At 44.3% G+C, this 25,587-nt stretch overlaps 1 protein-coding gene and 1 long non-coding RNA gene across 2 annotated transcripts in view; one reads left to right on the top strand and one right to left on the bottom strand.

Annotated features, from left to right (window-relative positions):
- Positions 1 to 13,616, bottom strand: LOC135322609 (uncharacterized). Its single transcript, XR_010383261.1, has 3 exons — positions 13,427 to 13,616; positions 8,752 to 8,803; positions 1 to 4,406 (listed from the first exon to the last, which is right to left on the bottom strand). It is a non-coding gene; the product is annotated as an uncharacterized LOC135322609 (long non-coding RNA).
- Positions 5,922 to 25,587, top strand: part of TM4SF4 (transmembrane 4 L six family member 4) — a 22,680-nt gene continuing 3,014 nt past the window's right edge. The window contains exons 1-4 of the mRNA XM_010980557.3: positions 5,922 to 6,400; positions 7,138 to 7,227; positions 17,926 to 18,062; positions 24,967 to 25,156. Of these exons, the coding sequence (XP_010978859.1) occupies positions 6,227 to 6,400; positions 7,138 to 7,227; positions 17,926 to 18,062; positions 24,967 to 25,156 (591 nt within the window). The 5' untranslated portion in view covers positions 5,922 to 6,226. The remainder of the gene's footprint in view (positions 6,401 to 7,137; positions 7,228 to 17,925; positions 18,063 to 24,966; positions 25,157 to 25,587) is intronic.

A 25,587-nucleotide genomic window follows, 5' to 3' on the forward strand; every position in this document is an offset into this window, starting at 1 on the left:
TGAACAAAGTTTCAAAGGTACATTACTTTTTTTGAGAAGCCTCCATCTTATTTTCAAAATTTCACTTGCTTTCTTTTTGTTTTTGCTATTGTTTTCTAACACATTTGTGAATTTTTTGAAACCAAATATGACTCGGGAAATATGTGCCAAAGGCACAGAGCAGAAGAATAATACATGTAATTTCACAAAGTCAGATTTATAAACAAAAAAAAATAAAGACAATGTTCAAATTTCTTGGCCTTTTACAACCATAAAATGGATTTCTAAACTTAGTCTGCTTAATTTAATTTTAAAAAGAAGATGAGAAGCCTCAATTAGTGACATTTCTTCACTTTGCAGAAAGTGTGCGGGGACCGAGTTTCCGTTGAAAGCTACCTCTTCACCTATAACCATAGCGACATGAAAGAATGCTACAACGGATCGATATTTGGGCAGATCTCTCAGGAGAGATTCGCTGGCCAGGGTTCATGCCTCTCTGAGGGGTCAAGCTGTGCCCTTTTGTACTGGGACCTGTGTCAGAGAGGGTCACCCAGCACCCCCTTTGAGTCAGGAGGCAGTGTGTGTATTCAATTGCTCATTCTGATTTGGAGATACTGACTTTTAGTTATTGGTGGTGCCTGCAAAACCCCCAAGTCCAAATCCTAATCAAGCTGTGTCCACCCATTTATTAGAGGGATTTATGCAGATTATTCAGCCTGTAGCTGAGAATCACTCTTGATGTGAAGCTAAATGCATGCAGGCAGCCCTCCCTGTGTTGATGGAAGCACAGCGTACTGGGGATTACAGTGTGGTGGTTCAGAGAACCATCACTGGAGACAGACCCCCTGGGTTCATATCTTACCTCAACCACTGTGGCAAGTTAAAGATGGCCACAAGTATTTTGCCATTTTTCTCCTGCAGAGGTGAAGTGTGTACCTCTCCCCTTGAATCTTAGATGACTCTGACAATTCTAACCAAGAGAATATGATAAAAAGTGACCCTGTCCCAATTTCTAACTCAGGTCTTAAGAAACAGGCAGCTTCTACTTCTTGTCTGAGCCACCATCTAAAAATCTCACTACCTGACTACAGAGACTATGTGAAGACCCTTAAGACTACAGCGGGGGAAGAGGGGGGCCTGCTGAGCCCAGTCTTATCGCCCTTCCCATCAAGGAGCCTGGGATGCGAGTAAAGCCATCTTGGACCCTTCAGACCAATGCAATTCAGCCCCCTCCCCGCTGAACAAGAGTGAATGACCCCAGGGACACTACCTGGAGCTGAAGGATTACCTCACTGATCTCCACCCAAACTCCTGCCCCACCAACTCATGATAGATAATTAAATAGTTGCTGTTTTATTTATTATCTTTTTTCTTTTTTTTTTAATTGGAGTATAGTTGATTCACAATGTTGTGTTAGTTTCTGGTGCACAGTGTAGTGATCCAGTTTCATATATATATTCTTTTTCATTACAAGTTACTACAAGCCATTGAATATAGTTCCCTGTGCTGTACAGTAGCTGTTTATCTATTCTGTATGTAGTAGTTTGTTTGTACCTGCCAATCCCAAACAGCTGCTGTTCTAAATACAAAGTTTTATGCTATTTTGATAGACAACCAGAACCGCATTACTATTGTTTTGGTTTCCTCGTCTCTAAAACAGGGACAATAATTACAATGCCCACCTTACCAGATTGCTCTGGACTGAAATGAGGTAGTAGCGCTGAGCCCTCAAACGTGGGCCTGGCATACAGTAGGCACTCTGGAAAGGCTGGCTCCTGTCAGGTTTGAATGACAACTCTGTTAGGTTCTGAGAGAGAGAGGTCCGAGGGTAGGCTCCACGTCGTTTAGTTCTCCAGGCCATTCAGTCCTTTTGCGGTCCTGTCTCCAACAAGCTCCTTACGGAATACTTGGGTTGAAATGAACCAAGCGTGAAGGACCCAGTCATGAAGCCTTAGAGTTCACTGTTCCACCCTCAACTAGCTACTGCCTCCCCTCAGACGGGGTATTTCCCATTCTTCAGGTCAGTAGAGGCCGAGCTGGCCCCCGACCCAGCTCCATGCTCACCACTCTCAGCATCCAGCTCTTCAGCATCTCCCCAAACCCTGCTTCATCCCATCTTCAGCTCCACTCTTGCTACACTTCCTTTGCCCCAAGTGAGCACTCATCTTCTGACAGAACATAGATTCCATCACAAGCACTTGAGAAACGAGCAAGGTCCCAATTTCCCAAAGGAAGTGCTAGGGAATCCTGGTCCTTCAAGATGGACTACAACAGAAGAGTTCTGTGGACATGGAAGTTTGCATGACTGATGCCACACATGCTAACTTTCCTTTGACAAGTACAAGTGCATTTGCAAATTAAGAGCCCTGAAGAGCTATGCCATTCAGAAGTCTGCTTAACTCTGTCTCATCCTGAGTTGCGTAAACATATCTTGACTGTGCAACACTTTTCTTGTAAAACAAGGTTTCTTGGAAGAAGCAACCACTGAGCTGAGTCCTGGAGGAGTGGAAGAGGGAGCAGGTGAAGGAGGCAGAGAAGGAACAGGGAAGACGGTCAACTTGATTTGGCAGAAAGATACATCAGAGGGCTGAGTTTAAGATCTGGGGGTTTGGGGAGCCTCCTAAGGGCTTTAAGAGAGAGTATATAAGATCAGATTTTCATTTCATAAAGATCACTAGCTCTCACTTTATAAAGAGCACTGACTCTCACCTTTATTTTTTGGTTCAAGACTTATAGTAAACAAAACATGTTGCATAGTAACCCAGTATCTGTATCCACTTTACAAACGTTTCGTAACATGGCTCTTAGTCCTGTTACTTGCAGTGCCCACTGATACTTCCTTCCTTTTGGAAATCACTTTTGAAAAGCTATGCCAATAATCTAGGCAAGCAAAGCTGGGGACCTGAACTATACAACACCTAAATCTAAGTGTGTCAAGGCCCCTTGTTTTCTCCCCAATTACTTCAAGCGAAGCAGAAGAACCTATTCCTAGTTCTTCTGCTAAGGAGCAGTTAACTTACTTAACCTCTGTGTGTGATTTACCTTGTCTCTTGTTACAGGTAAACAGCTGTAATACTATTGAGGGCAGAATGTCAGTCAGATTCGTACGATTTACTAGGACAGCGCTTGGCACACTGGTGGACATCTTTTGGGTGCTTCTAACACACTTACTGATTGCATTGCATTGCCCTGAGTTGATGATTCTTCATCCATTGTGGGACGTAGAGTTTAGCAGGCTGAGAAGCAGTAGTAAGCGTCACCTAAGTATTGTGCATGCCTTCCACAGACGATCAGAGTCACTGCAGAACATCTCCCAGGCCTGTGTTCGTTGGTTCAGGAATGCAGGAACTTTCTGCTGCTTACTCTCCTGCGATCAAACCACCAGAGGGTGTGGTCCAGGAGGACCGCCACCATGTTCACGTCCTTCTCCTCTCCCTTCTGCAAGGATCCCTTTCTGTCCCTTCCGGACCTGCCATCTGCTCTCACTTCTGAGGTCTCCTTCCTACAGGACAGGATGTAAAGTGGGGCTCAGTCTTCACCACCTCCCCCTTGCTATCTCTGAAAAGGAGGGCTCTAGCCTTTTTGGCATAGGGCTTCACTGCTAAACAAAGAGTGAGCAGCTAACCATCAAGAGTGGGCGTCACAAGAATGACTGCCAGGATCTCACAATGTTTTCTCTAGTGCCCAGAGCAGTCTGTGGGTGACCCCACCCTTCCTGAGGGTAAATTTCACCAAGCCTCCCTCCCCTCACCATCCCTGTTCCCCAGATTAGGTGTTCTGCTTCCTGCTTGCAGGTCTAAAGGTACAATGAATAGTAGAACAATAAATGAATTAATCACCCTCCAAGAGTTTGAAATCTCAGGTAGTCAGGGCATTCCAGAAGGGTGACGGTCCGTCAGTGGTTCCCCGCCTCCGCACAGGAAGTAAGTGACCCCTGGCTTCTCCCTCACAGTTACTCATGTACCAAGTCTTCTTAAAAACTGCGGCAGAAAACTGAAGTGTGCCCACAGTATTCTTTACTTACACCTGCTCTCTTAGTAACGGGCAACTCCAGTTGTTAGCCTGTGACGTCCAGGATACCAGGGCTGCCGACCAGTGGTATTCAAATGCTGTGACGGTAACTTCTACGGCCAAAAAAGTCCCTGAAGAAAGAAAAAGCTGCCCCGTCCCCAGAAGAAAGCTGCCTCACTCCAAGGTGGCATCTACAAAGACAAACTCCACACTTACGTCCCTAGAAACTTTGTCTTCCTCCCGGGATTATTCTCGAGACTCCCTGCGAAGCTGGCGGGTTCCAAGGAAAGCTCATTTGCACCTGCTTGGAGTGTTGGAAGACAACTGCAGCAGTGGTAACAGTCCTTGTCTGCTGCTGGCAGGGACACTGCTGGTTTTCCTTTTCTTCCTACTGCTTGTCTATGTATCTGACTTTTCTATCAAAAAAAAAAAAAAAAGAAAGTCCATATTATTTTGTAACACGAAAAAAATCACAACTGTTTGTCGTTCAGAAGGAAGGATGTCCCATTGTATCCATACATTTCACACATAGCGTCAATTCTATTATTTATATGGAAGAGATAATTTTTTTTTAATTTCTAAAAGGGAAAATCTATTAGGAAGACAATAGCCTGGGTTTTGTCGGCACAGAATCTTGACTGAAAATCTTCACTCCTCACTGTATTATGCTGGGACGACCTTGCAAAAGCTACTTAACCTCTCTAAGCCCTAGTGCCTTCACCTATAGCGGACATGATATCTTCTTTACGGTTTGTGCTCAGAACCTTATGCACACTCAACAAACGTTTGTTGTGTTTCTTCAAACCTGAGGTCTCAGGAAGGGTCTTTATAGAGCAATCAATACACATTTCATAGAATCTGTAGAAGGAAACTCAGCGTCCATCCAATCTGACTTCTCTGGGATCCCGTCCATTGCTTCCCTGGTCAAGGGTCCCTGAGCCTTGGCAGAATGCAGCCCACTGCTTCCCTGGGAATTGGTGGCCAACTCTGTCGTAGGACGAGTCTAACCATGATAATGATGTTACTTGCTTTTTAATTAACTAAAATTTGACTCTGTATGAAATTCTGTCTACTGTTCTTATGCTAACCTCTAGGCTCTCAGCACAGAACTAGCAGGCTCCCTTTCTATCCAAGTCCTTCAACTGTTAAGTAACACCAGTACTGAGCAGGGTCATTGCATAACGTAGGGCTTAGTCTAGGCATGGTAAAGACCTTCTCACAGTGACACAAAGCAAGTAAGTAATTGAATCATGCCCCGGGAAGCTGGCAAAATTTCCAGTAGAAGTCCATCTTTCTGCCTCCTACACGCTCTACCTGCTCTTCTAACTTTGTCCGCTCTGTCTCCAGTCCACTCATCAGTATCTTTCCTCTCCTCCACCCAACGTCAACCTTTTTTTGCCCTTACCCTTTATAAAGGTAGAGGTTTTTATTCCTGCATGGAAGATGTAGCTGAACAAGTTAATTGGGAAAACTGTTTTTGCTAATTCTATCATGCCAGGTAGGGAAGGGGACAGAACTTAATGGAGTAGCAAATATGGAAGTAAAGCAGTAAGACAAAGTAGTTATTCTGATTTTGTCCTTTAAAAATTCCTGTAGGCCTGAGCTCAGCAGTACCCAACTAGATCATCAAATCTTATTTTCCTATTGAGGAAAACAGCAGCTCTTTCAAATAACTCTTGCATTTCAGGCTTTCAGCAGGAAAGACAAAGACACACTGTGGACCATTAAATACTTGGGAGACATGATTTTAGCTAGGCTGTAACTCAATTTTACAGTGATTTGGAAAGAGCCTGGGGGAAATATTTCTTGATTTGGGCAGGGGCATGGTCAGATTAAAGGTGCAGAAGTTCCAGATGCTTGTTTGTTCCAGAAATGTTCGATTGCAACAAGGTTGAGTGTCTTGTCTGTGCTAGTGGATTATTAACAGAGGTTATTGGTCTCCATGGCAAAATGATTGCAATGAACGTAATCTTATTTATGAGGGTGCAAAAAAAAAAAAAGGACTTCAGGTCAGGGAGAATGTATAAATGTCCATTGCCATCAAGGTTCGGCTATCTTTGAGAAGCTGAAGCAACTCCAAGGACACAGTTCACAGGCTGACTTCGTTTCTCAGCTCCAAAATACGGATTGATTTGGGGACAATTACTACGACACTGTGGCTGATAAGTTTGAAGAGAGCCTGTGAAGAAGGCAGCGAGGGTCCTTGAATCGCAGACCTATATTCTCCTTCCCCAGCATGTGCACCGGGAGCTGTGCCAAGTGCCTGGGGGGCACCCTCATCCCCCTCGCCTTGTTTGGCTTACTGGCTAACATCCTGCTATTTTTCCCTGGAGGAAAAGTGATAGACAACAATGACCACCTTACCGACGAGGTCTGGTATTTCGGAGGAATATTGGGAAGCTGTGTCTTGGTGAGTAGGGAAGACTTAAAATCCCCCCAAAGGAGATCTGCACCCCATCCTTTTAAAACTGGGTACTTACCGAACAGGAAGAGATTTGGTTGCTAATGAAAGCTCACGCTTTGCACGATGAAATGTCAGTGCTTTCATTTTTCCCTTCTCGGTTGGGACCAGCCAAATGTCCACTAAACTGACTAATAATGAACCCCCAAGCTTAGGCTGGCAGTTCTCATGTGTAGGTTGAATTCCATGAACCAAACAGATGGCGGTGTAATTTCTTTATTTTAACAAGATAAAGCTAGGGTGCTGGGCGGGGGTGGGGGAGTGAACACACATTTTTCTAGCAAATTGATTGACTGAAAACCACCAAAAGAAGCAGATGTCTGTGGGTTCCTCGTCCACTCGTGTAGTAATGATTTTATTTACCCCTGGTTTCCAATAGAGGTTGGAACCCTGTGGTTTAGAGACAGAGAGACTCATGTTTCATGACCACTGAGGACAAGTTTCTTGTCCCTAGCCTAACCCACCGTGTGAATGGGAGCTCAGAGTGTCAGATCTTGACAGCTTGCCTCCTTGCACCTGCGATTAGGCCAGATGGAACCCTAATACTCAAAACACTCGTCTACCCGCCAGCCATGCTCCGCAGGTTTCCACCATACCCTTATCCATGGGTGGACGTGGCATCTCACCCAGCCAGGCAGGCGCCAGCCCTTCCCAGACCCGCGCTGAGCTGCTTCTTTTGCCCATAGATGATCTTCCCCGCGCTGGTGTTCTTGGGCCTGAAGAACAACGACTGCTGCGGATGCTGCGGTAACGAGAGCTGCGGGAAGCGCTTCGCGGTGAGTTCCCTGGGCGCAGCCACCGGAACTACTCCGGGGTGCACTGCCTCCTTGTGCTGGGCGTGGGGATGCGCACCAGATACCAGCCCCAGGCAGGACTCTGGGGGCAGCTGGTATAGGAATAAAGATGGGATTTTTGCTGGTGCAAAGTCACAATGATCATAAATAGTGAAAACCACAATCATACTTAGAGGGTAGAAGTACCATTTAAAATCTGGTGGTGCCATAGGAAAAAAAAATGCAAGCTGGGAAGGCAGAGATGGTGCAGAACTCTCCCTTTGCCCTAGAGAAGCCCTGAGACCTTGCGCAAATCATTTCCCTTCTCTGGCCGCCACATTGCCTCACTTGTAAAAGGCGGTTGGGACACGATAACAGATGGTAACCTCCTCTCCCTGATGGCCCCCTACACTCTCCGTCCACTCCACTGCCAGGTTCGCGATCAGAGGCTCAGCACTTCCCTACTTCACCCTGACTTTGCCGTGGGACTGTTTTCTTTCTGGTTTCCGGCAGCCATCCATCTTTTAGTGGGCAGGCTGGAGCGATTAGGCTTCACGGCTCCAAGCAGAATGGGGAGGAAGGCTGGAAGTGGACCCCATTTCCGCCACGGAGGGAGTCGCTGTACTGCTCTCTGCCTCCCTCTGCTCCCCTGTAAGATGAGGAAGCTGGACTAGATCAGAATTTCCCCAGTATGGACAAGTTCTGCTGGCACACAGCTGTGGTCTTTCAATCACGTAGAAAGTTATTCTCTTTTTAATTCTCCTTTAATCCTCTGGATTCTATCAACAAAACTCTTATTTTGATGGAAATAAGTATTTACTATTTCTAATCCCTTGTAATCTCCCTTTCTGACAAAGTGAGAACAAGTCTCCAGCTCCAAGGATGCAAGAAACAGTAACTAGAAATTCAATAATATTGTGTGTGTCTGTTAATGATTCCAGTTTTTCATTCATAGAGGTGATAAAAGTGAATAAATTAGAGCGTTGGCTTTAAAAAGATATTGAATTCAGGTACATTGTTGTGGCAAAAATGAAGAAGGTCGAACTGGAATTACTGGCCCGATGATGAGGAAGGCCAGCTCCTGCTCTGATCTCTGAGGTTCAGTTGTCCATCCAAGAGACTCATGAACCCCAGTGATGAATTATGCACTCTCACCTTAACTTCTTAAAGGGAAAGGTGTAGCTATTTGTCCTGAAACCGAATCACTTCTAACATTTCTTTCTCATCATTATTTGCTCATTTAGTCAACTAAAAAATATGTATTGAGTACATAGGAAGGGCTGAGGCTCATGCATTGCAAGTACAGCGAGGCTTTTCCATGTGAGATCAAAGGCCATTCAAAGAGAATGTTTCCACCTGCTTACCACCATCAAGCATTGATTATTACAGCAACATTTAAAATCGTCATTTACAAAGAGATGTGAAAGTTACCCACAATTTATTTGATATAATTACTTAATGTGCATTGTATATAATGCTATTTTAATATAATTAATTATAAAGGACAGAAATAAATACAGAACTCACCTTCCCTTTGAAATGTAATCCCATTATACCTTGCAGATTTGGGAAGAATAAGCTGGAGATGAGAATTTGAGAAAAATTAGCAAATAAGAAAATTGGATGAATTGCTTAGAAATCTAACAACTCAATCCCTGGTGCTGAGCAGAAGGCTGAAGATTAGCCAATATAAAACAAGGGTCTTTGTTTATTTTTTTTTGTTTTTAGGATTATATATAACACAGTGAGATATAAAATAATATTCAGAGTATCGTGCAAAATGTGTTTTTTAATTAGATGTATGTGAAGTCCAAGAGGAAAGCAGAGAAGTCACATTTGTACAAGCACAGTTGAGTCAATAGGAGCTGAAACATTTGGTCTGCCCAACTCAGCTGTCAGATCAGGCGCCCTCACCCCCTGGGAGGGATCTGCCCTTGGCAGGAGTTGAGAGTGACTCCTTCCAACGACCGGCTGACTGTCCACAAGGGCAGTGCCCAGCAAAGGACCAGCTCTACAGGCTGGAACCCGAGGCACCAACCACAGCCACCCTGCACCAGAGCGACCGCATTCTTGGTGGCCAGTGGAAAGATTTCTTGTTTGGGGTCCATTTGTTTGTTAATCAGCTGCCAACTTTTAAAAATAGAGAGATTTCACAGAAAGTGTCTAGATCTCTTACTGCTTTTTCAAAAAAATCAGAAATTAACCTGCCACTTCTGGGCCTGCATTTTGACACAACAGTGTCCGGCCCTGGTCGGGGCTGAGCTCTTCGCCCCGTCCCTGAGGACCTCGGGGTTCCCGCCCCTGCCTTCGAGCCATGTTTCCCTAATGTTCTGAGGCTCTGGGCACCAAGCAATAATCATTTTTTAGAGAAAGGTATTTACAAACACTCTGTCAGACAAAAAGAAAAAAAAGCTGCAGGTAATTTGATCGGTATTCTAATGCTGAAGATTGGAATTATTTTTCCAAAGACTCGCCGCATTGCCCTCTCGGTATTTAAGGAACACTGGGCTTCCCAGGAATGTTGTATAAGAATTCCTGCAGGTGAAAAGGCCTGTGTGGCAGAAACAGACTAGGCCAAGGGCTGCTGAGCTAAATCCTGCGCTGCCTTCACAGCTTTGTTGTCCATCATTTGTTCCCTGGCCTCTCTCTCCCCTCTCTTCCCTGCTGTGTCTTTCTGGAATATTCCCCAGAAGTCAGCTGCATCATTCTCGTCCCTTTCCTTGGGTAGTGAAACCAGGACATCCAAATCAGTCATGGAAGCAGGATGTGATGGCTGTAGAGATAAAGCAAGACAATGAGCTGGAAAAAAAATCTTGAGGTCACTGAATTGATGGTTTCATACAGTGAAACTGAAAAATGGAGGTGAGCTCTCCTCTGAGGCAGAGCAAGACTGAAACCCAGCCCCAGGCGTCTGAATGCTTTTAAATAAATTAGGGTAAATGAGAACAGAGAAAACTGAGCCCTGGGCAAAAGTTGTGAGAGGAGGGTGACTTTCAAGGTGGGCTTTGAAAAGCCTCCCTGGGTTTGTTTCTAGGACTCAAGCTTTTCCTGCAGTCTAATCCTTGAAAAAAAAAAATCGTTTCTCAGGGTCCAATGGGACAGCTAATTAATGTTATCAACTCTTTCAAGTTAAATATGTGCTTTTAATGAGAGCCTTTGGAAGACTTTGACTTTGACTCAAAGGAGTGTCTTTAATAATGAGACAGATAAAGGAGATATTTAGAGGCAGTCGGGCATTTCAGCATCCTTAAAGTCTGTCAGGCAGATAAAGGCCCACCCCACCCACAGGCAGGGCCAGATGGTTGACAGACCTGTTCTGAAGGAAGATCTTGGTCGGGTCATAAATCGGTCTGTTTATTGTAGAGTCAGCGCTTCTCCCCGTGCCTGGCTCACCAGTGCCCCTTAGGGACGCCTCCTGTGTGAGCACATCCGAGATCAAGAGCATGACTCTGCCTCTGCCTCTGTGTTCCTCGGAGGACAGCCAGTTTGAAGGGGACTTAAGAAAGACAGTTCTTAGAGAGGAGGGAATAGCTAAGTGGTAGAGTGTGTGCTTAGCATGCACGAGCTCCTGGGTCCAATCCAGCACCTCCTAAAAGAATAGATTATCTTGAAAGAAGAAATAAAGAATGGAACCCCTATTTCTTCACTAAAGATTTTCTATGCTTCAAAATCCTCTGCTGTAAAATGGGTCGTGGCAGTTGCTACCTTTCACAAGGACATTGCAAGGACTTGGGGGAGATGTGGCAGCATCGGTGTGCAGGGAAGGGGAGAGCAGCGGTGAGTGTCTGGGGTAGTGAGGACACACAGGTCCTCGATAAATGCTTGTTGGATAATGAAGTAAAAGAACACTCAGGAAAGATTTCAGGTGATTTCCATACTTTATCAGGCTCAGTTCTGACAATAACCCTTTGAGGTAGGTGTTAAACTTCTCGTTTTTCAAATAGGGAAACTGAAGCCCTTGTAAGTTAAGTTTCTGACCACCCCCCACACCAGTCCATCTTCCTGGCTTCCCAGGACTGAAGCAGAAAATACAGGAGGACATTAACATATAAGTGAAGAAACACTTCAGGTAATCTCTATATATCTCTTAGAGTAGTTGCTGAGAGGAACCTTCATGCCCACCAGAGATGTTTCTCCAACACGTTGTCACTACTAAGCCTCTAAATACCATGTTTAGGAACTGCCCACTTTTCCTTCCTTCTCAACCCCCGCACCAGCCTGTTTTCTTTTTCTCCCCAGAGCTAGGCTGTCTGTATTTATGGAAAGTTAAAGTATGTAAAGCTATGACGATTAAACATTATAATAGAACAATGACATTTATCAAGTGCTTGCTAATGTCATGGGAAATTACGCAAATCTTGGAAATAGGCAAAAGAGACTTCTGGGTATCCCAACAGTGAAGTGCGAGGCATTATCTAATAGCCTACCCCACCTAGGGATTACCTGGCTTTCTGGAGACGTGTGCCTCTGATTCCCTATTTACTATTGATTAGACTGTCTTACATAGTATGATCGCTGGGAGACAGGTGGTTATTACTGAGCCTTAGTTTATAGAAAAAGAAAGGAGATCTTAGAAAGATGGACTTCCCAGGGTCATGGGGGAGGAACCAGGACTCAAGCAAAGATCTGCCTGCCTGTACCCCACGCCCCTTGACCACTGCATAGTAGTGTCCTTCTTAACTGTTTATTCATTTAGAACAGGGAAAACATGTCCACATACAGAAACTGCACAGGAAGCCACACATTCCTGACCCCAAAGTCTGGCAACACCCTTCCCCAGAGGTTCCCAGTGTTCCCAATTATTGTGTCTCCTTCTGGAAATATTCCAGATCTTTCGCCTATGTACTTTAAAAAAGAGCAGTTTAGAGCGTCTGCTCCCGAACATATTCAACTTGATTTCAATGACTTCTCTTTTATCATGAAAAATTTTATAGCATGAAGCCCTTGATAAATTGAAGGTATTCCGTCTGATTTTAAGACTGAAAATATCTCTGAGTAGTAAATTTAGCAATTCTTTAAGACTTCTGATCAGGACATTACTTAAAACAAAGGGACATACAGTGTACGTTCACATGGTTCATCCATTCTGGAAGAGTTATGAAAAGTTAGTTGGAGTGTTTATTTATTTTTATTATTTTAAGGTGAGATATTGCAGATGTGAACACAAAAACAGGACACGCCACCTGTAGCATTGTAAGTGGTAACCTAGTGCCATGTTTTCTTCAGATAGTTTATAAAGAAATAAAACATTGTTGTTTCAATTGAGAGTCACTGTGTTGCCTTTCTCTCTTATACTTCTCTCCTTCCTGAGAGTAACCGTAACCATGAATCAGTCCAGATCATATCCATCCATTTTTCAAAAACATTTACTGCCAAAAATCAATCTTTCAAATGTTCTGGACTATCTTGTCCAATACAGTAGCCACCATTTACTTGTGGCTATTAAGTATACGGATTGCGGCTAGTCTAAATTGAGATGTATCTTAAGTATAAAATTCATAGCAGATTTCAAAGAATTAGTACAAAAGAAGAATGTAAAATATCTCATTAGTAATTTTTATATTGATTACATGTTAAAGTGATAATATGTTGGCTATGCTGAGTAAAAGAAAATAAATTAGTAAAATTAATCTCACTTTTTAAAAACTTTTTAAGTGGTGGTTACTAGAAAATTTTAAATTGTATCTATGGCTCGAAGTATATTTCCATTGGACACTGCTGGTCTAGAGGGCCTTACACTGAGGACTCTGGTAAAAGGGAAAATCATCTCATTGATTTTATTTTAACCTGGCTTTTTTTTCCCAGTTTTCAGTTTTATTAGGTAAATTGATACAATTTGACTGCACATATACAATAAACTGCATGTGAATACATATAAATACACTGCACATATTTTTAAAATTTATGTATATGTACTGTTTACTGTTTCTAAGAACAATTTAGAGCTTTAGCTTTTTAAAGTTAACATAGTTATCAAAGGAAAAAAAGCCAACTCCAAAATAAAAATCAAAAAAATGCAGTAATCCAGTCATAAAGGACAGTCAAATGTGCTCAGACATACTCAAGAAATCTGTTATCTAAGTTACAAGAAATAAATAGTTCATTGGTGACCTTCTTTTAGATTCCACACGTAAGTGATTTAACCTGGTTTTTCATTGACTCAGACTTACCTAAAATGAGGACTGTTTGCATTTGTACTCACTTTTTGTGTCTTTAAACATTTGCCTTTAAATGTTCCAGGAATGAAACCTAGTATCTTCACTCGTCTCACACAGCAGAAAGCACAGTTGAGGTTTCTCCTCTCACTATAGCCAGTGGATGATGACGTCCTGAGTTGTAGCTGAAGGGACCTTCTGAAATGCCCACCCTTTTCTTCTGTTTACCACAGGAAGCTGAGGCCAGAGGGGTGGGGGCTTGGGTGACGCCGAGGAGGCTGGACCTCAGGTCTCCTCTGACTTCCAAACTACCTTCCTGGAAACGCAGTCTTTCTCTCTTCTGTCACAGCAATTTTAGACCTTCTTCCATTTTAACAATCAGTAGTTTCATGATTCCTGAGTAATAATTAGAACTTAAGGGTAGAAGGTCAAGTAAGTAAAAAGATACTTTTTCCTTACATGTTGTTTTATTTCTGTGAGAGAACCCATGTCATTCACAGAGAAAACTGTAAATAACAGAGTATATGGTGCTAGTGGCAGCGTGGCGCATACGTGTGTGTGTGTGTGTGTGTGTGTGTGTGTGTGTTTGAAGGGGTGAAGGGTACAGGACACTGGACTAGGAGGGAGACCCCCATTCTCTTTTTTTCTGAAATATAATTGCTGTACAATATAAGTTACCTATGTACAATATAAGGATCCACAATTTTTAAAGGTTATACTCCATTTATAGTTATTACAAAGTATTGGCTACCTTCCCCATGTTGTACAGTATATCCTTGTAGCTTATTTTATTCCTAATAGTTTGTACCTCTTATCCCCCTACCTCTACATTGTCCCTCCCCTCCCAGACCCCAGTTCCTTTTTTTTTTTTCTTTTCTTCTTTTCCATTCTCTTTTTTTTTTTTTTTTTTTTTTTTTTTTTGGTACAAACCCTTGTGTCAAAGGCTGACTTTCAATAGATCACAGCAAGGGAGCTACTCTGCTATATAAGAAACCCCGACCCAGAAGCAGGTCATCTACAAATGGTTTACGGTTTAGCACCAGATTCCCACCAACTTGAGGTGCAGCCCCTTTTCCCACCCACGCTGGGTCTGAGACCCCAGTTCTTAATTTAGCTCAGCCATCTTCTAGATGTGTGACTAAAGAAAGTCACAGGAGCATGGGCTTTGGAACTAAGTAGCCATGGATCGATCCCAGTTCTACCATTTTAGTCTTTCTTTGACTTACAGCAATTATCTGAATTTCTAGTAGTCTTAGTTTTCTATCTGGAAAATGTAGTTAATCACACCCATCTCATAGGTTTGCTGAAAGGATTAAATAAGATAAAGCCTCTAAGGCTCTCACAGAATGAAGCTATTTTTATTAGGTAGAAAGTGAGGTGACTGCACTAGAAGGTTTTTGAGGTCTTCTTTTTTATGAAAATACAATTATAAGAACATTTAATTATTTATTTAGTGGCAATTCTGGCTTTTGACGACTTTCAGCAAATTTTAAGGTGAGAGACCCCCTCCTTTACAGAATCTGTTTTCCATTGAGACACAACCCAACCTAGCCCAAGGATCACATGGCAAAAATGTTTCCAGACCTATCAGAGCCTCACTCTGAAAGAGCAGGAGGTAAAACATAAGGCAAAACCCACCAAGTGTTCGCTTCCAATTGCTGTACTGGAGCGTTCTGGCCATTCCTAGATTTATACCAGCTGTGTCTAAGGAAACAGCAATTTGATTGGAGCATGGAGGGGGCTCAGAGACACAGAACTAGCCTAGATAAGCTCTCATTAAATTGGGGCAGCGTCCCAAAGTGTGTTCTTACAAGAATTAATGGGAAAAAATTTATAGGCACCAATGAGATTGGAAAACTCTGCATATTACCAAATATAAGGCAAAACGCAATATAAAACCACCTATAATTTTTCTCATAAAGAAGTTCCAAAAAGTTCTTTGACTAACATTAATAATGTATAAACTTTCAGCGCCACACACGTATTTTAAATCACATGTACAAAGTATAAACTAATTCTAATGTATTGATTTTGATATATTACTCTTCTCCATTCATTTATTTTAAAATGTCTTCATGCTTCTTTGGCATCGATGTCTTTGCTCCCACTAAAGGCACCTTTGGAGCCATCAGAAGTTTCCCATAGCACATTTTCTCTCCTCTTCCATTTCATGACACTTTGGTATCCATGTATGATGCTGTCAGTGGCAAGTTCACTCTTTGTCATAAATATCAATTCACAGAGGACAAAGACAGCATTCCAGCATTCCTCTCGCAGGTATGTATTAATGATCCCCACAATTGTAAACACTAAGCATGCTCACATTAGAATACCTGTTAAAAGGCTTGTTAACTGTAATATCCAGAACTAGAAATAGTGAGGACAACTTTCCTAGAATAATTAACAGATCTGTGTTAAGAAAGAAATTTTTAGACAATTCTGTCATCCAACAGTAATGGGGTTGTTTCTGACTAATGTCTTTACCACACAATACTTGGTTGTTCAAATTGCAGGAAATGCCCTATTGCCTGAGAGGTGGAATCAGGACACAATTCTAAGGCAATTCCCTCACATCTGAAGCATAATTTGTGGGCTAATAATTTTCCTTACATTCCAGCATACATAGTATGTCCACTTCTTGGCGCTTCACACGTGCTGGCCTATCACGAAGATTCTTAGAAGCGCAACAGGGATGAGACCTATTTAACTGTATATAATCAGCAATTTCCAAAGTTATTAACAAAACATCCTTTGGACAAGAGACTGCCTGTTCTAATACGATAAGCTGACCAAGATTTTCATTTACTTCTGACCTAGATTATATTCACAAATGTTCTTGATGGTGAGAATACATTTAGGGTAACTTCAACATAAAAATTAAAGAGAAAAATCTAAATAAGGTGTAATATGAAACCCTAGTCATTGAAAACACCCTATAAGTAGTTATCCAGTGCCTTTGATAAGCTAGGAAAAAAAAAAAAAAAGTTTGGTTGGTGGTAGGGGTGGAGCAATGTCCTAACCATCTTCAGATAGCCCACTGCTCATGGCTTCAAAGGTTTGTCCTCTGGGTGAGGAAGACAGACATAAACAGCGAGGCAATAGCATGTTGCAGGTACTGTGCTGTGATAGAGTCCCAGAGTCCTGGGGCTGGGAGGTACGGGGGAGGGGATGGTGGGTTCTCCGTGGGAAGTCAGACACGGCCCAGGGAGCCAGAGATGAGCCTTGGAAAGTTGCATCAAAAATACTTACATATGATATGAAGATGAATCCTGGCTAAGCGGGAACTCCATTAGCACACAGACTCCAGTTGTCTGGGTGCAATTAAGTCCTCTCCACCATCAAACCCACTCCCCAAGTATGTACTGTGATTAGATTGATAGTATACAGGGACGGGGAAATGGGAAGTACCTGACATTTAACTTAGGTTATCACATCTAATTCTCCCAGCTGATCTTGTAGGTAGGCTTTATTGTACCCATAATATAGATGAAAATACTAAGACCCCCGAAGATACATCCACTATGCAGAGTCACCACACCAAGAAAAGTACCAAGGCTGAGATTTGAGCCTGGGTCTGCTGACTTTTAAACTCTTGTGCTTTGCACTGTACCTTTTTGTCACCAAAGCAATAGAGGCGGTCATTTTCCACCTCTATTTCCAAAATTGTCAATGTTTCCACACTACTTTCTAATTCCTGTTTAGAATAGACATTGCATCTCTAGACCTCATTTTTTTCATCTCTAACAAAGAGCTAGCCTGGGCCCCAGGACTGTTTCTGCCTTTTATATTCTATATTCTATCTTGATTTTATAATTAAAAAAAAGAAAGATGTCAATACAATCTATTTTTCACGAATTAATCTCTGTCGTATAAAAATATTTAAAAGAACCAGAATTGTTGGGCTGATATAACCCAAAGAAGAGAAGACTTTCTGAGGGTGGAAGGGGTGGAAAGATGTAAAATGGAAACTATTTTTGTGTAAGAAAGATGTGAAATATCTTCAGATATTTTAAAGGTTGCTACATCATGGAAGAGAGGTCGGACTTAATTTTTTTGAACTCAAGGAATGTAACTAGGACTGATGAGGAGAAGTTCCAGACTTTTACCCTTTCTCATAAGAGAACCTTCCTGCCACAGGAGGCCCCACCGTGACATAGTCTCAGTCAGATGACTGGACCAGAAACCTTAAGATCACTTCCCATTCTAAGAGTTTGATTCTATAATAGACTGGCCTTCCACATGAGCCCTGTGAAGGAGAGTCTATTGTTAATAAGATTAAAAACCATAGCTCAAATGTATCAAATCATAATTAACATTTGAGTCATCAATGAATAGCTGAAAAAGATATGGGGATGGGGGTGAAAAGAGGGACATGAGACTCCAAAATTCATTCTAGGAGACCCCAAGGGCCCCATTTCCAGTAAAGGTGGGCTCCTACCCCATAACTTCCCTGCAGTCGCCACGCTCAACAACAGGCTGGTTAGGTGTGCTGAGTGTCACCTCTGGACCCCTTAAGAACCTGGCCATCTCTCTCCTTCTCTTCCAGATGTTTACCTCCACAATCTTTGCTGTGGTCGGATTCTTGGGTGCCGGATACTCATTTGTCGTCTCAGCTGTCTCAATCAACAAGGGTCCTAAATGTCTCCTGGCCAACAACACCTGGGGCTACCCCTTCCTGGAAGGGTAAGGTACACCCTGCTGTGCCCACGTATCACCACAGGGGGCACTGGCAGGTAAAGGACCCGAGGGGGACACTGCGCATGTCCCGCCATCTTCAGTTTACACGTCTCAGGCATGATGCTCCTTTGAGGCAGAGCTGGAGTTGTGGGGTGAGGTTGCACAGGCTCTCACTTCTAAGTGCTCTTTTGACAGGCACCAGGAGAAATAATGAAAACATTTATTCACAGCAACACGAGGCAACTAATAATACTAGTAAACAGAGAGCAGCGGCTCCCATTGCAAATCTTATCACAGAAAATGAGAATGATTACTCCTCAACAGAGCTCAAAGGCTTTCACTAACACCCCTAAGGACGGATAACTGAACAATCTTTTAAGGTGCAACTTTATGGAAAATGACCTTGAAAATATTGTAGGTTCTTCGTGAGAAATAATGTTAATAGAACTCATTAAAATAACACTTCATATTTTCATGGAACATTGTAGTTATAAAGAACTTTTAAAAAATTATAATTTAATCTCCACAGCAACATCAAGAGGCTGTGACCCCCCACCAAGGCAGACTAAATACTGCGACTTGCTCAAAGTCGCCCAGTTAGTGGGGCGGGGGAGTGGGCAGAGCCGGGGCTCAAACTCATGTCTTCTAACTTAGTCTTACTCTTTTTCTAGTGCTCATTCTTCTGCCCCCAGACTGACGGCACCGCCCAATGCAGTAGACCATTGCCATACGTGGTGACTTAAATTCATTTAAACAAAATTAAGCTTAAAATTCCTCACTCACACTAGCCACATTTCACGCACTCAGCAGCCGTACACGGCTATGCGTGAGTGCACTGACCATCACGGAGACAGGACGTGTCGATCACAGCGGACAGTCTACTAGGCAGGACTGCACTAGACTCGAACTTCCAGGAGGGCTGAGACCATCTCTATTTGGCTCACCACTGCAGACCCTCTGCCTGACCCAGACAGAGGGTCTGACATACCTAAGCAGCCAGGAACTCTGATTATCGGGTCCTCCCACACACAGGTGGGTCCACGCCCCAAAACTCTACAGGACACCAGTTCATTAAGTCAAACCTCTGTTTATTAGTGCATAGTGAGGGTCTATAGGACCTCAGGAGCAGGCTTCTTACAGAGGAGGTGAAGGATGCTGTTTCTGTTATGACGTGACGTCTGGGCTTTTTCACAAGTGTCTCACGTGAATGATCATCCTCACCCTTCTCTGTACTTAAACGGGAGTACCAGGCCTCTGGTAGCCTCGTATCGCACACAGCGACTCCCGTGGGTGTTTATTTTATGTGGAAAGCCCTCTCTTCTTACGGAGGACTGTCGGGGCCTCACTGCCGTGGGGCTGGCTTGCTTGAGCGTGGCATTCGGACGGCGTATGGCTGAGCCATCCCCTGGGCCCTCCCCCGATAGCCCCGTTCCCTCACCCAGGGCTGTGTCTATGAGGCTACAGCACGGCTTCTTGGAGGGACCTTTCTCCTAGCATTTCCATCAACAGCATCAGGACAGTATTCAACACGCTTTCTATTTATTCTGTAATGTGAATGCTACTACCCTTGATGAGCTTAAAATCAATCAGAATAAATCTATGTCCAAAACCAAGGAGAAAGGAAGAAACACAAGAGGTGCCAAGTAACAAGGCACTGGTCTCATATTCTGACGCGAGGGCCTCACACCCGCCCTGGCACACTCACACCTGCTTAGGTGGGCTGGGACCAATGTCCCAGGTGGGGACAGTGACAGCTGGGCTGTGGGCCACCACGGGAGATGCCTGCCTGGCCGAGAGACAAGACACTGCTTTTCAAAGTCCTCTGTGTCTGTCTTCCTGCTAAAGCAAGTTCGCATCCACGCCAGACCCAGCTATCGCCCATTTCTCTGTGACAGATGCTTTCATATGTGTTGTTTCATCTGCTCCTCACAACAGCCACTAACCCATCCATTAACAGGTATCAGATAAGACAGGTTTAATAACAAAACCAGAATAAACTGTGCAGGCCAGCAGGAACATTTCAGAATTCTCCACCCCTCCTCTGTTCACCTTACAGCTTTGATCACTATCTGAAGGGAAAAATGTTTGACTACCTAGACATCGGCATAGTGGCTTTAAATTATGATATGATCAAAAACGGCTGCATAGGGGCTTATTACAAAATCATATATATTACACTTTCCAGGTGATTTATGAGATAAGGATGACTTTGACTATTCATGTGCTTTCCCATGTTGCCCTGACTCTCGGATTTAATCCCATGTAAAGTGCAAGTCCGCTCTCGGGTGGAATGTGTCACTGTTGCTGCAGGCAGGGCTTTCAGGGGGATGGGTCCAGATGGAGTGTCTCACCACACCCTCTGCCACCTGGCAGGCTGTCCTCAGCATCCCATGGCCTCCTGCATCCTGTGTCCTATCTTCCTTTACGACCTCACCTCCCCTGCCAGCTCCAAACCTCCCCTCGGACTGCAGAAACTCATCCTGAGTTTCTTATAATGATGCCTGAACCTTGTGTCACTTGGTGTCCTCAGTTAACAAGGTGCTTTCACCCACAATGCTTTATTTGATTCTCAGAAAAAGCACATGAGGTTATCAACCATCCTTCAGAGGTAAGACGGCCAAGGCCCAGAGAGGACAAGGGGCTTGCCCAGAGGAATACTGCTCTTCATGATGGAAGCTTGAATCTACGTCTTCTGACCCTAAGTCACAGTGCTTTTTCTAGAACGCAACTTATATTGATTTGCACTGTCTGATTTTGGGAGAGTCTGTCTAGAAGGGCTCGGGGGCTTCTGTCTCCAGCCACTTTACTTTCCCATGGGCTCTTCCTAGCCATCGGATCCCAGCGTGCAAGCATCACAGGAGTTGTAGCCGCTGGTGTAACACACATACACAGCCACTTAGCGAGTGGAAAGGAATAATCACCTGTATGAGCCCAAAGGAGAGGACTCAGGATAGTCTCCCTCATCACCAAGCGGCAGCAGCAGCCTCTTCCCCCCCTTCTTCTCCTCTTCTTCCTTTTTTCCCCGCTTCCTCCTTCTGAAGACTAAGGGCTAAGTGTTTTTGCATGCGTTATCTCACTTAAGATTCCTACTAAATCTCAGAAGAAATCTTATCCCTAAAGTAGAAAAATAAAGTTCACAAGGTGAACTCGCCCAGGGCTCCACAGCTAGTAATTAGCAGGAGAATTTAGAAGAGGGAAGCACTTGCGGGTGCCCTACTTGGTGCAGAGGCCTGTCCCAGACATGGGGCCCAGAGGGACAAAGCTGGTCCCTGCCCCCGTGAGCACAGGCTGAGTTAGGGGCACAACATGGGACAGGCCCTCGCTTGCAGGAAGGGTGATGTGGAGGTGTGCGAGGGAAGCCTCTCCAAGGAGGTGACCTGGGCTGGTTTGGGAAGTTGTGCAGAAGAGTGGCTTCCAGAGAGGAGCGGAAGCATGTTTTGGGCAGAGAGAGAAGCCAGTCCTGAGGCAACCACAAAAAGACCCACGTGCTCAGAGAATGACAGTTCTCTGTGTGGCCAGGAGCTCAGGGTGAATGCTGGGGGGAAGAGCAGAGGGACCGCCCCCCAGGATGGGGGTGATTGAGAGGCAGGCCGGACCTTCAGGACATCGGGGAGCAGTGGAGGACTTCAAGCAGGACAAACCATGACCACTTGAGAGTTTAGGACAATCGTTTGGGAAGCGACGTGCAGGATGAACAGAAGAGCTTGGTAGCTGAAAGCGAGAGCCAAGTAGAGGTGGGAGCAGCCAAACAGCTGAGACCCTGAGCATCTCCAGGGCAGGGGGATGGGGCCTCAAAGGAAGGAGAGAAATTTCAGAGGCGGTCTAAGATGGAACCATCAGTGAGAAGAAAGAGGGAAGTTTATCAAGGTGGACTCAGGTTTCCGGCTTGGGGCACAATGTTCAGGGCCCTTCAGTGCCATAGAATTCAGTGCTTTTTTCTTTCAAATGTTTGTTAGCAATCATATTAAAGGAACAAAGGCAGTTAACTTTTTCTGTCATGAGAACCATACTAAAGAAGCATTCTAGAAGGAAAAAGAAACCTAGGACATTTTGAAATACGCCCTCTTGGCTTCCTTTGAAGTAGGACCTCCTCCCATCCAAGGTCTTCCTTTGAGACAGTTGGCCACCTCTCCCTTGACCCCGAGCTGCTGAAAGGGAAGCAGCTTGCCCAGGGCATGGGGACAGCTGTGGGAGGGAGCGCCGAAGGCCAGGCCAAGGGCAAGCAGCCCTGGGGGAGGGACCGGGGACTCAGCCAAGCACAGCGCCCGTTCAACCCATCCTGCTCCCTGGGGAGGGAGTTCAGTGGTGAGGAGCATGCTCTCCCACCAAGCGCAGAACTGATCCGTCTCGGTGTTCTGCCTGCACTTCCAGTTAAGACCATCTGCAGCGGCCCTTCAAGGACTACTTATTAGCAAGGAACCTCACACTCTGCTGTGACACAGCTAGCCCAGCACCTGACACGTCGGTGTGACCCTGTACAGGAAAGCCGCTTATTTGTTGAGCCCTCCCTGTGCTGGGACTGGGGACAGAGATAGGAGACATGGTCTCCACCCCTGTGGATGTACAGTTGCAAAGAGAAGACAGACACATGGGCAGCTGAGGGCAGCTCAGGGTCCTGGGTGCTCTGAACCAGAGGGAACCCAGAGGGCCGGGAAGCAAGGAGGGGACCAAAGACAGCTGAGGGCAGGAAGAGCATTGAGGAGTCTGCCTGAATTATCCAGGCAAAGTGATCAGGCTCTCCTGTCCCTTCCTTCGGCTGCCTTTGTGGCTGGCAAGAAGTGAGCTGTATGAAATCCATGGCGTTCTACTCTGAGGCTGATGGAGTTACCGCAGCTCAGGTGGGAATGCCCTTCACAGTGATGGGACTGAGCCGACTTCACCCAACTCAAGCCTTGCTTCCCCGTTCCGAGGTGAGCGTTTCACCAACCTCACCACCAGGAGGCGCTGTCACCCCACTACTGGACAAACTTCAGAGGAGGGAATGAACTCAGGATGGCCAATTATTTCATCTTAGGATCTTTTCTTTAACAAATGTGCCTGGAAAATAGTGTCTTCTTATATCCTCTTATCACCAAGTTTAAAAATTGTAAAGATAGAAAGGACTACATGGAAAAAGGCAGAACAGAAAGATGATCGTTTAAAAAATAATACACACTGAAAAGATGTCTCATACAGCAATATATAAGGTATTAATATTAATTATCCCAGTGAATTCTCACAATTGTGTGGTTGTTCTCAGCCCATTTTATAGATGAAGAAACGTGCGAAGGCCAGGGGTGGGAGTGGTAGGTGACTTGCATGAAGAATGCACAGCCAGTCAGAGGGATGCTTGGATTCAAATCCAAGTCCATCTGAATCCAAAGAAACAGTTTTCCTTTAGACCAGACTGCTCAGATTAAGTAAAGTAATGACATACTAGGGCTTACTGAGCCCTTACTCTATGCTAGGCACTGTCGTAAGCACTTCACTAGTGTTAACGCGTTTCATCCTCCCAAGAGCCCTGTGATTTGAGAGAGACTGTTACCCCATTTTACAGAGAGGTACCAGTCAGACAGCCTGCAGGCAGCTAGAGCCCCTGTTCTTATGGGAAGGCAAATCAATGCGATGGACAATGTTTGTTTTTAAATCAAGAGCAAAAGTCTTGTTCTTTCCTTATCCCTTCTGCTCTGTTAAATTCCAAGGTATCATCCATGACTTCAAAGGGTTTTCAAAATATTAATACAAGATGTATTTAAAATGAACGTGTCCTGATGCACTGGAGAAATGATCAGAAATAGATTGTCAAAAAGGCCTAAAAATAATAAGGTGGACGTTAACGCAATAATAGCCAGAGGAAGAGGTTTCCCACTGAGGCCTTGAAAGGGTAGCAGATATGTGAAGCAAGAGGGCGAGACCAATTTGCAGCTCTAAGAATGTGAGAAGGAATTATACTAATCCAGAGATTTTACCCACTTTACCCTCATTTTTGTCTTAAAGATCACATACTTCACATTTCTCCTGCGAGGCACAATGCCCCTTACAGTGCAGTGGACTCCTTGTATCTACATATATTTTATAAGCATACTGCAGTTTCTCCTACTGCAATGTTTTTATAAAGTGTGTATTAAGGCAGCAGGTTATTGATTGCTTCCTTTTAATTAAATGAATCTTTTTGCAGGTGGAATCCCTGTATGTTAACAAAAACGTTAGCTAAGTCAAATTCACAATTTGGCTAGAAATAAGCCTTAAAAAAAATCAAGCTCCAGGGGAGAGGAGCGCAGTGGTAGAGCGCATGCTTAGCACGCACGAGGATCTGGGTTCAGTCCCCAGGACATCCATTCATAAATAAATAAACCTAATTACCCACCCCCAAAAACAGTCAAGCTCTTCCCTTTAGCTATATGACACATCTGTACTTGACACAGCTTCAGATGGCCACTAGATGTGACAGATAATTTGTCAGAAATCCACATGGTCCCTAATGATGACAGTAAGATAAAGGCTGTGAACATTTGTGAGGTTCTGCTCCTGAAGTCTTCATTTTCTTGGCCATTTCATAGGTAATAAATTGACCCATCCTCTGGGTAAGCTCACAGAAAGCACTCTGTAGCTCAGGAGCTGTGTGACCTAGCAGTAAGTCACTTCACCTCTCTGTGCCTCAATGTCCTTAATTGTGAAATGGAAAAAAAAGAACCGTAAAGTTTCTATAAGAAATAAATGTTCAGGACAGGACCTGGCACATAGTATATACTCAATAATTAAGTATCAGGTGTTGCTTTTAGAAGGGTTACTATAGGATTTTTTTTTCTTACGGAGCTTATGTTTTGGGTGGATAGTATTGCAGAAGGAGAATCATTCCGGTGACTTTTTAGTCTAGGGTATTGCATACTTTTTACTAATGTCTCCTTTCTCTCCCCCATGTCCCCAACAGGGACTACCTCAATGACAATGAGTTATGGAAAAAGTGCCAGAAGCCTGAAGACGTGATTCCCTGGAATCTGACCCTCTTCTCCATCCTGCTGATCATCGGAGTGGTCCAGATGATCATCTGTGCCATCCAGGTGATCAACGGCCTCCTGGGGACCCTGTGTGGAGACTGCCGCTGCTGTGGCTGCTGTAGAGTAAGCTGAGATCTTTGTCCTTTCTTCTCACCATGCAGGAGGCCAGGTCAGGCCACCAGCACTAATGGGATCTGGGGGTGGAGAGGGCGGCGGCTGCAGAAAACCCACGTCAGGCTGGAAAGTCCAGGCAGCCCCTCTCTCAGCCGAGGGACACAGGACCATTGTTCAGCCCTCTGTGCTTGCCAACCTACCCAGGCTGAAGCTGACCAAAGTTTTCAGTCTTACTGTAGACCAGCTGACCGTAGACCTAGAGGCAAAGGACTCCATACATATATGGAGGTTTATAATGTTGACATGAAGATACCCAGGAAGTGGACATCTATTACATGCACATATTGTCAGGATTAACACATCATGGTCTGTCCCCAAATGTCCTGTTTCCTAAAGAGATCTCGACATGGGTTAAAGCTGTCAAGTAATATAGGAAAGGG

This window comes from Camelus dromedarius, chromosome 2 (genome assembly GCF_036321535.1).
Source record: "Camelus dromedarius isolate mCamDro1 chromosome 2, mCamDro1.pat, whole genome shotgun sequence".
Lineage (NCBI taxonomy): Eukaryota > Metazoa > Chordata > Mammalia > Artiodactyla > Camelidae > Camelus > Camelus dromedarius.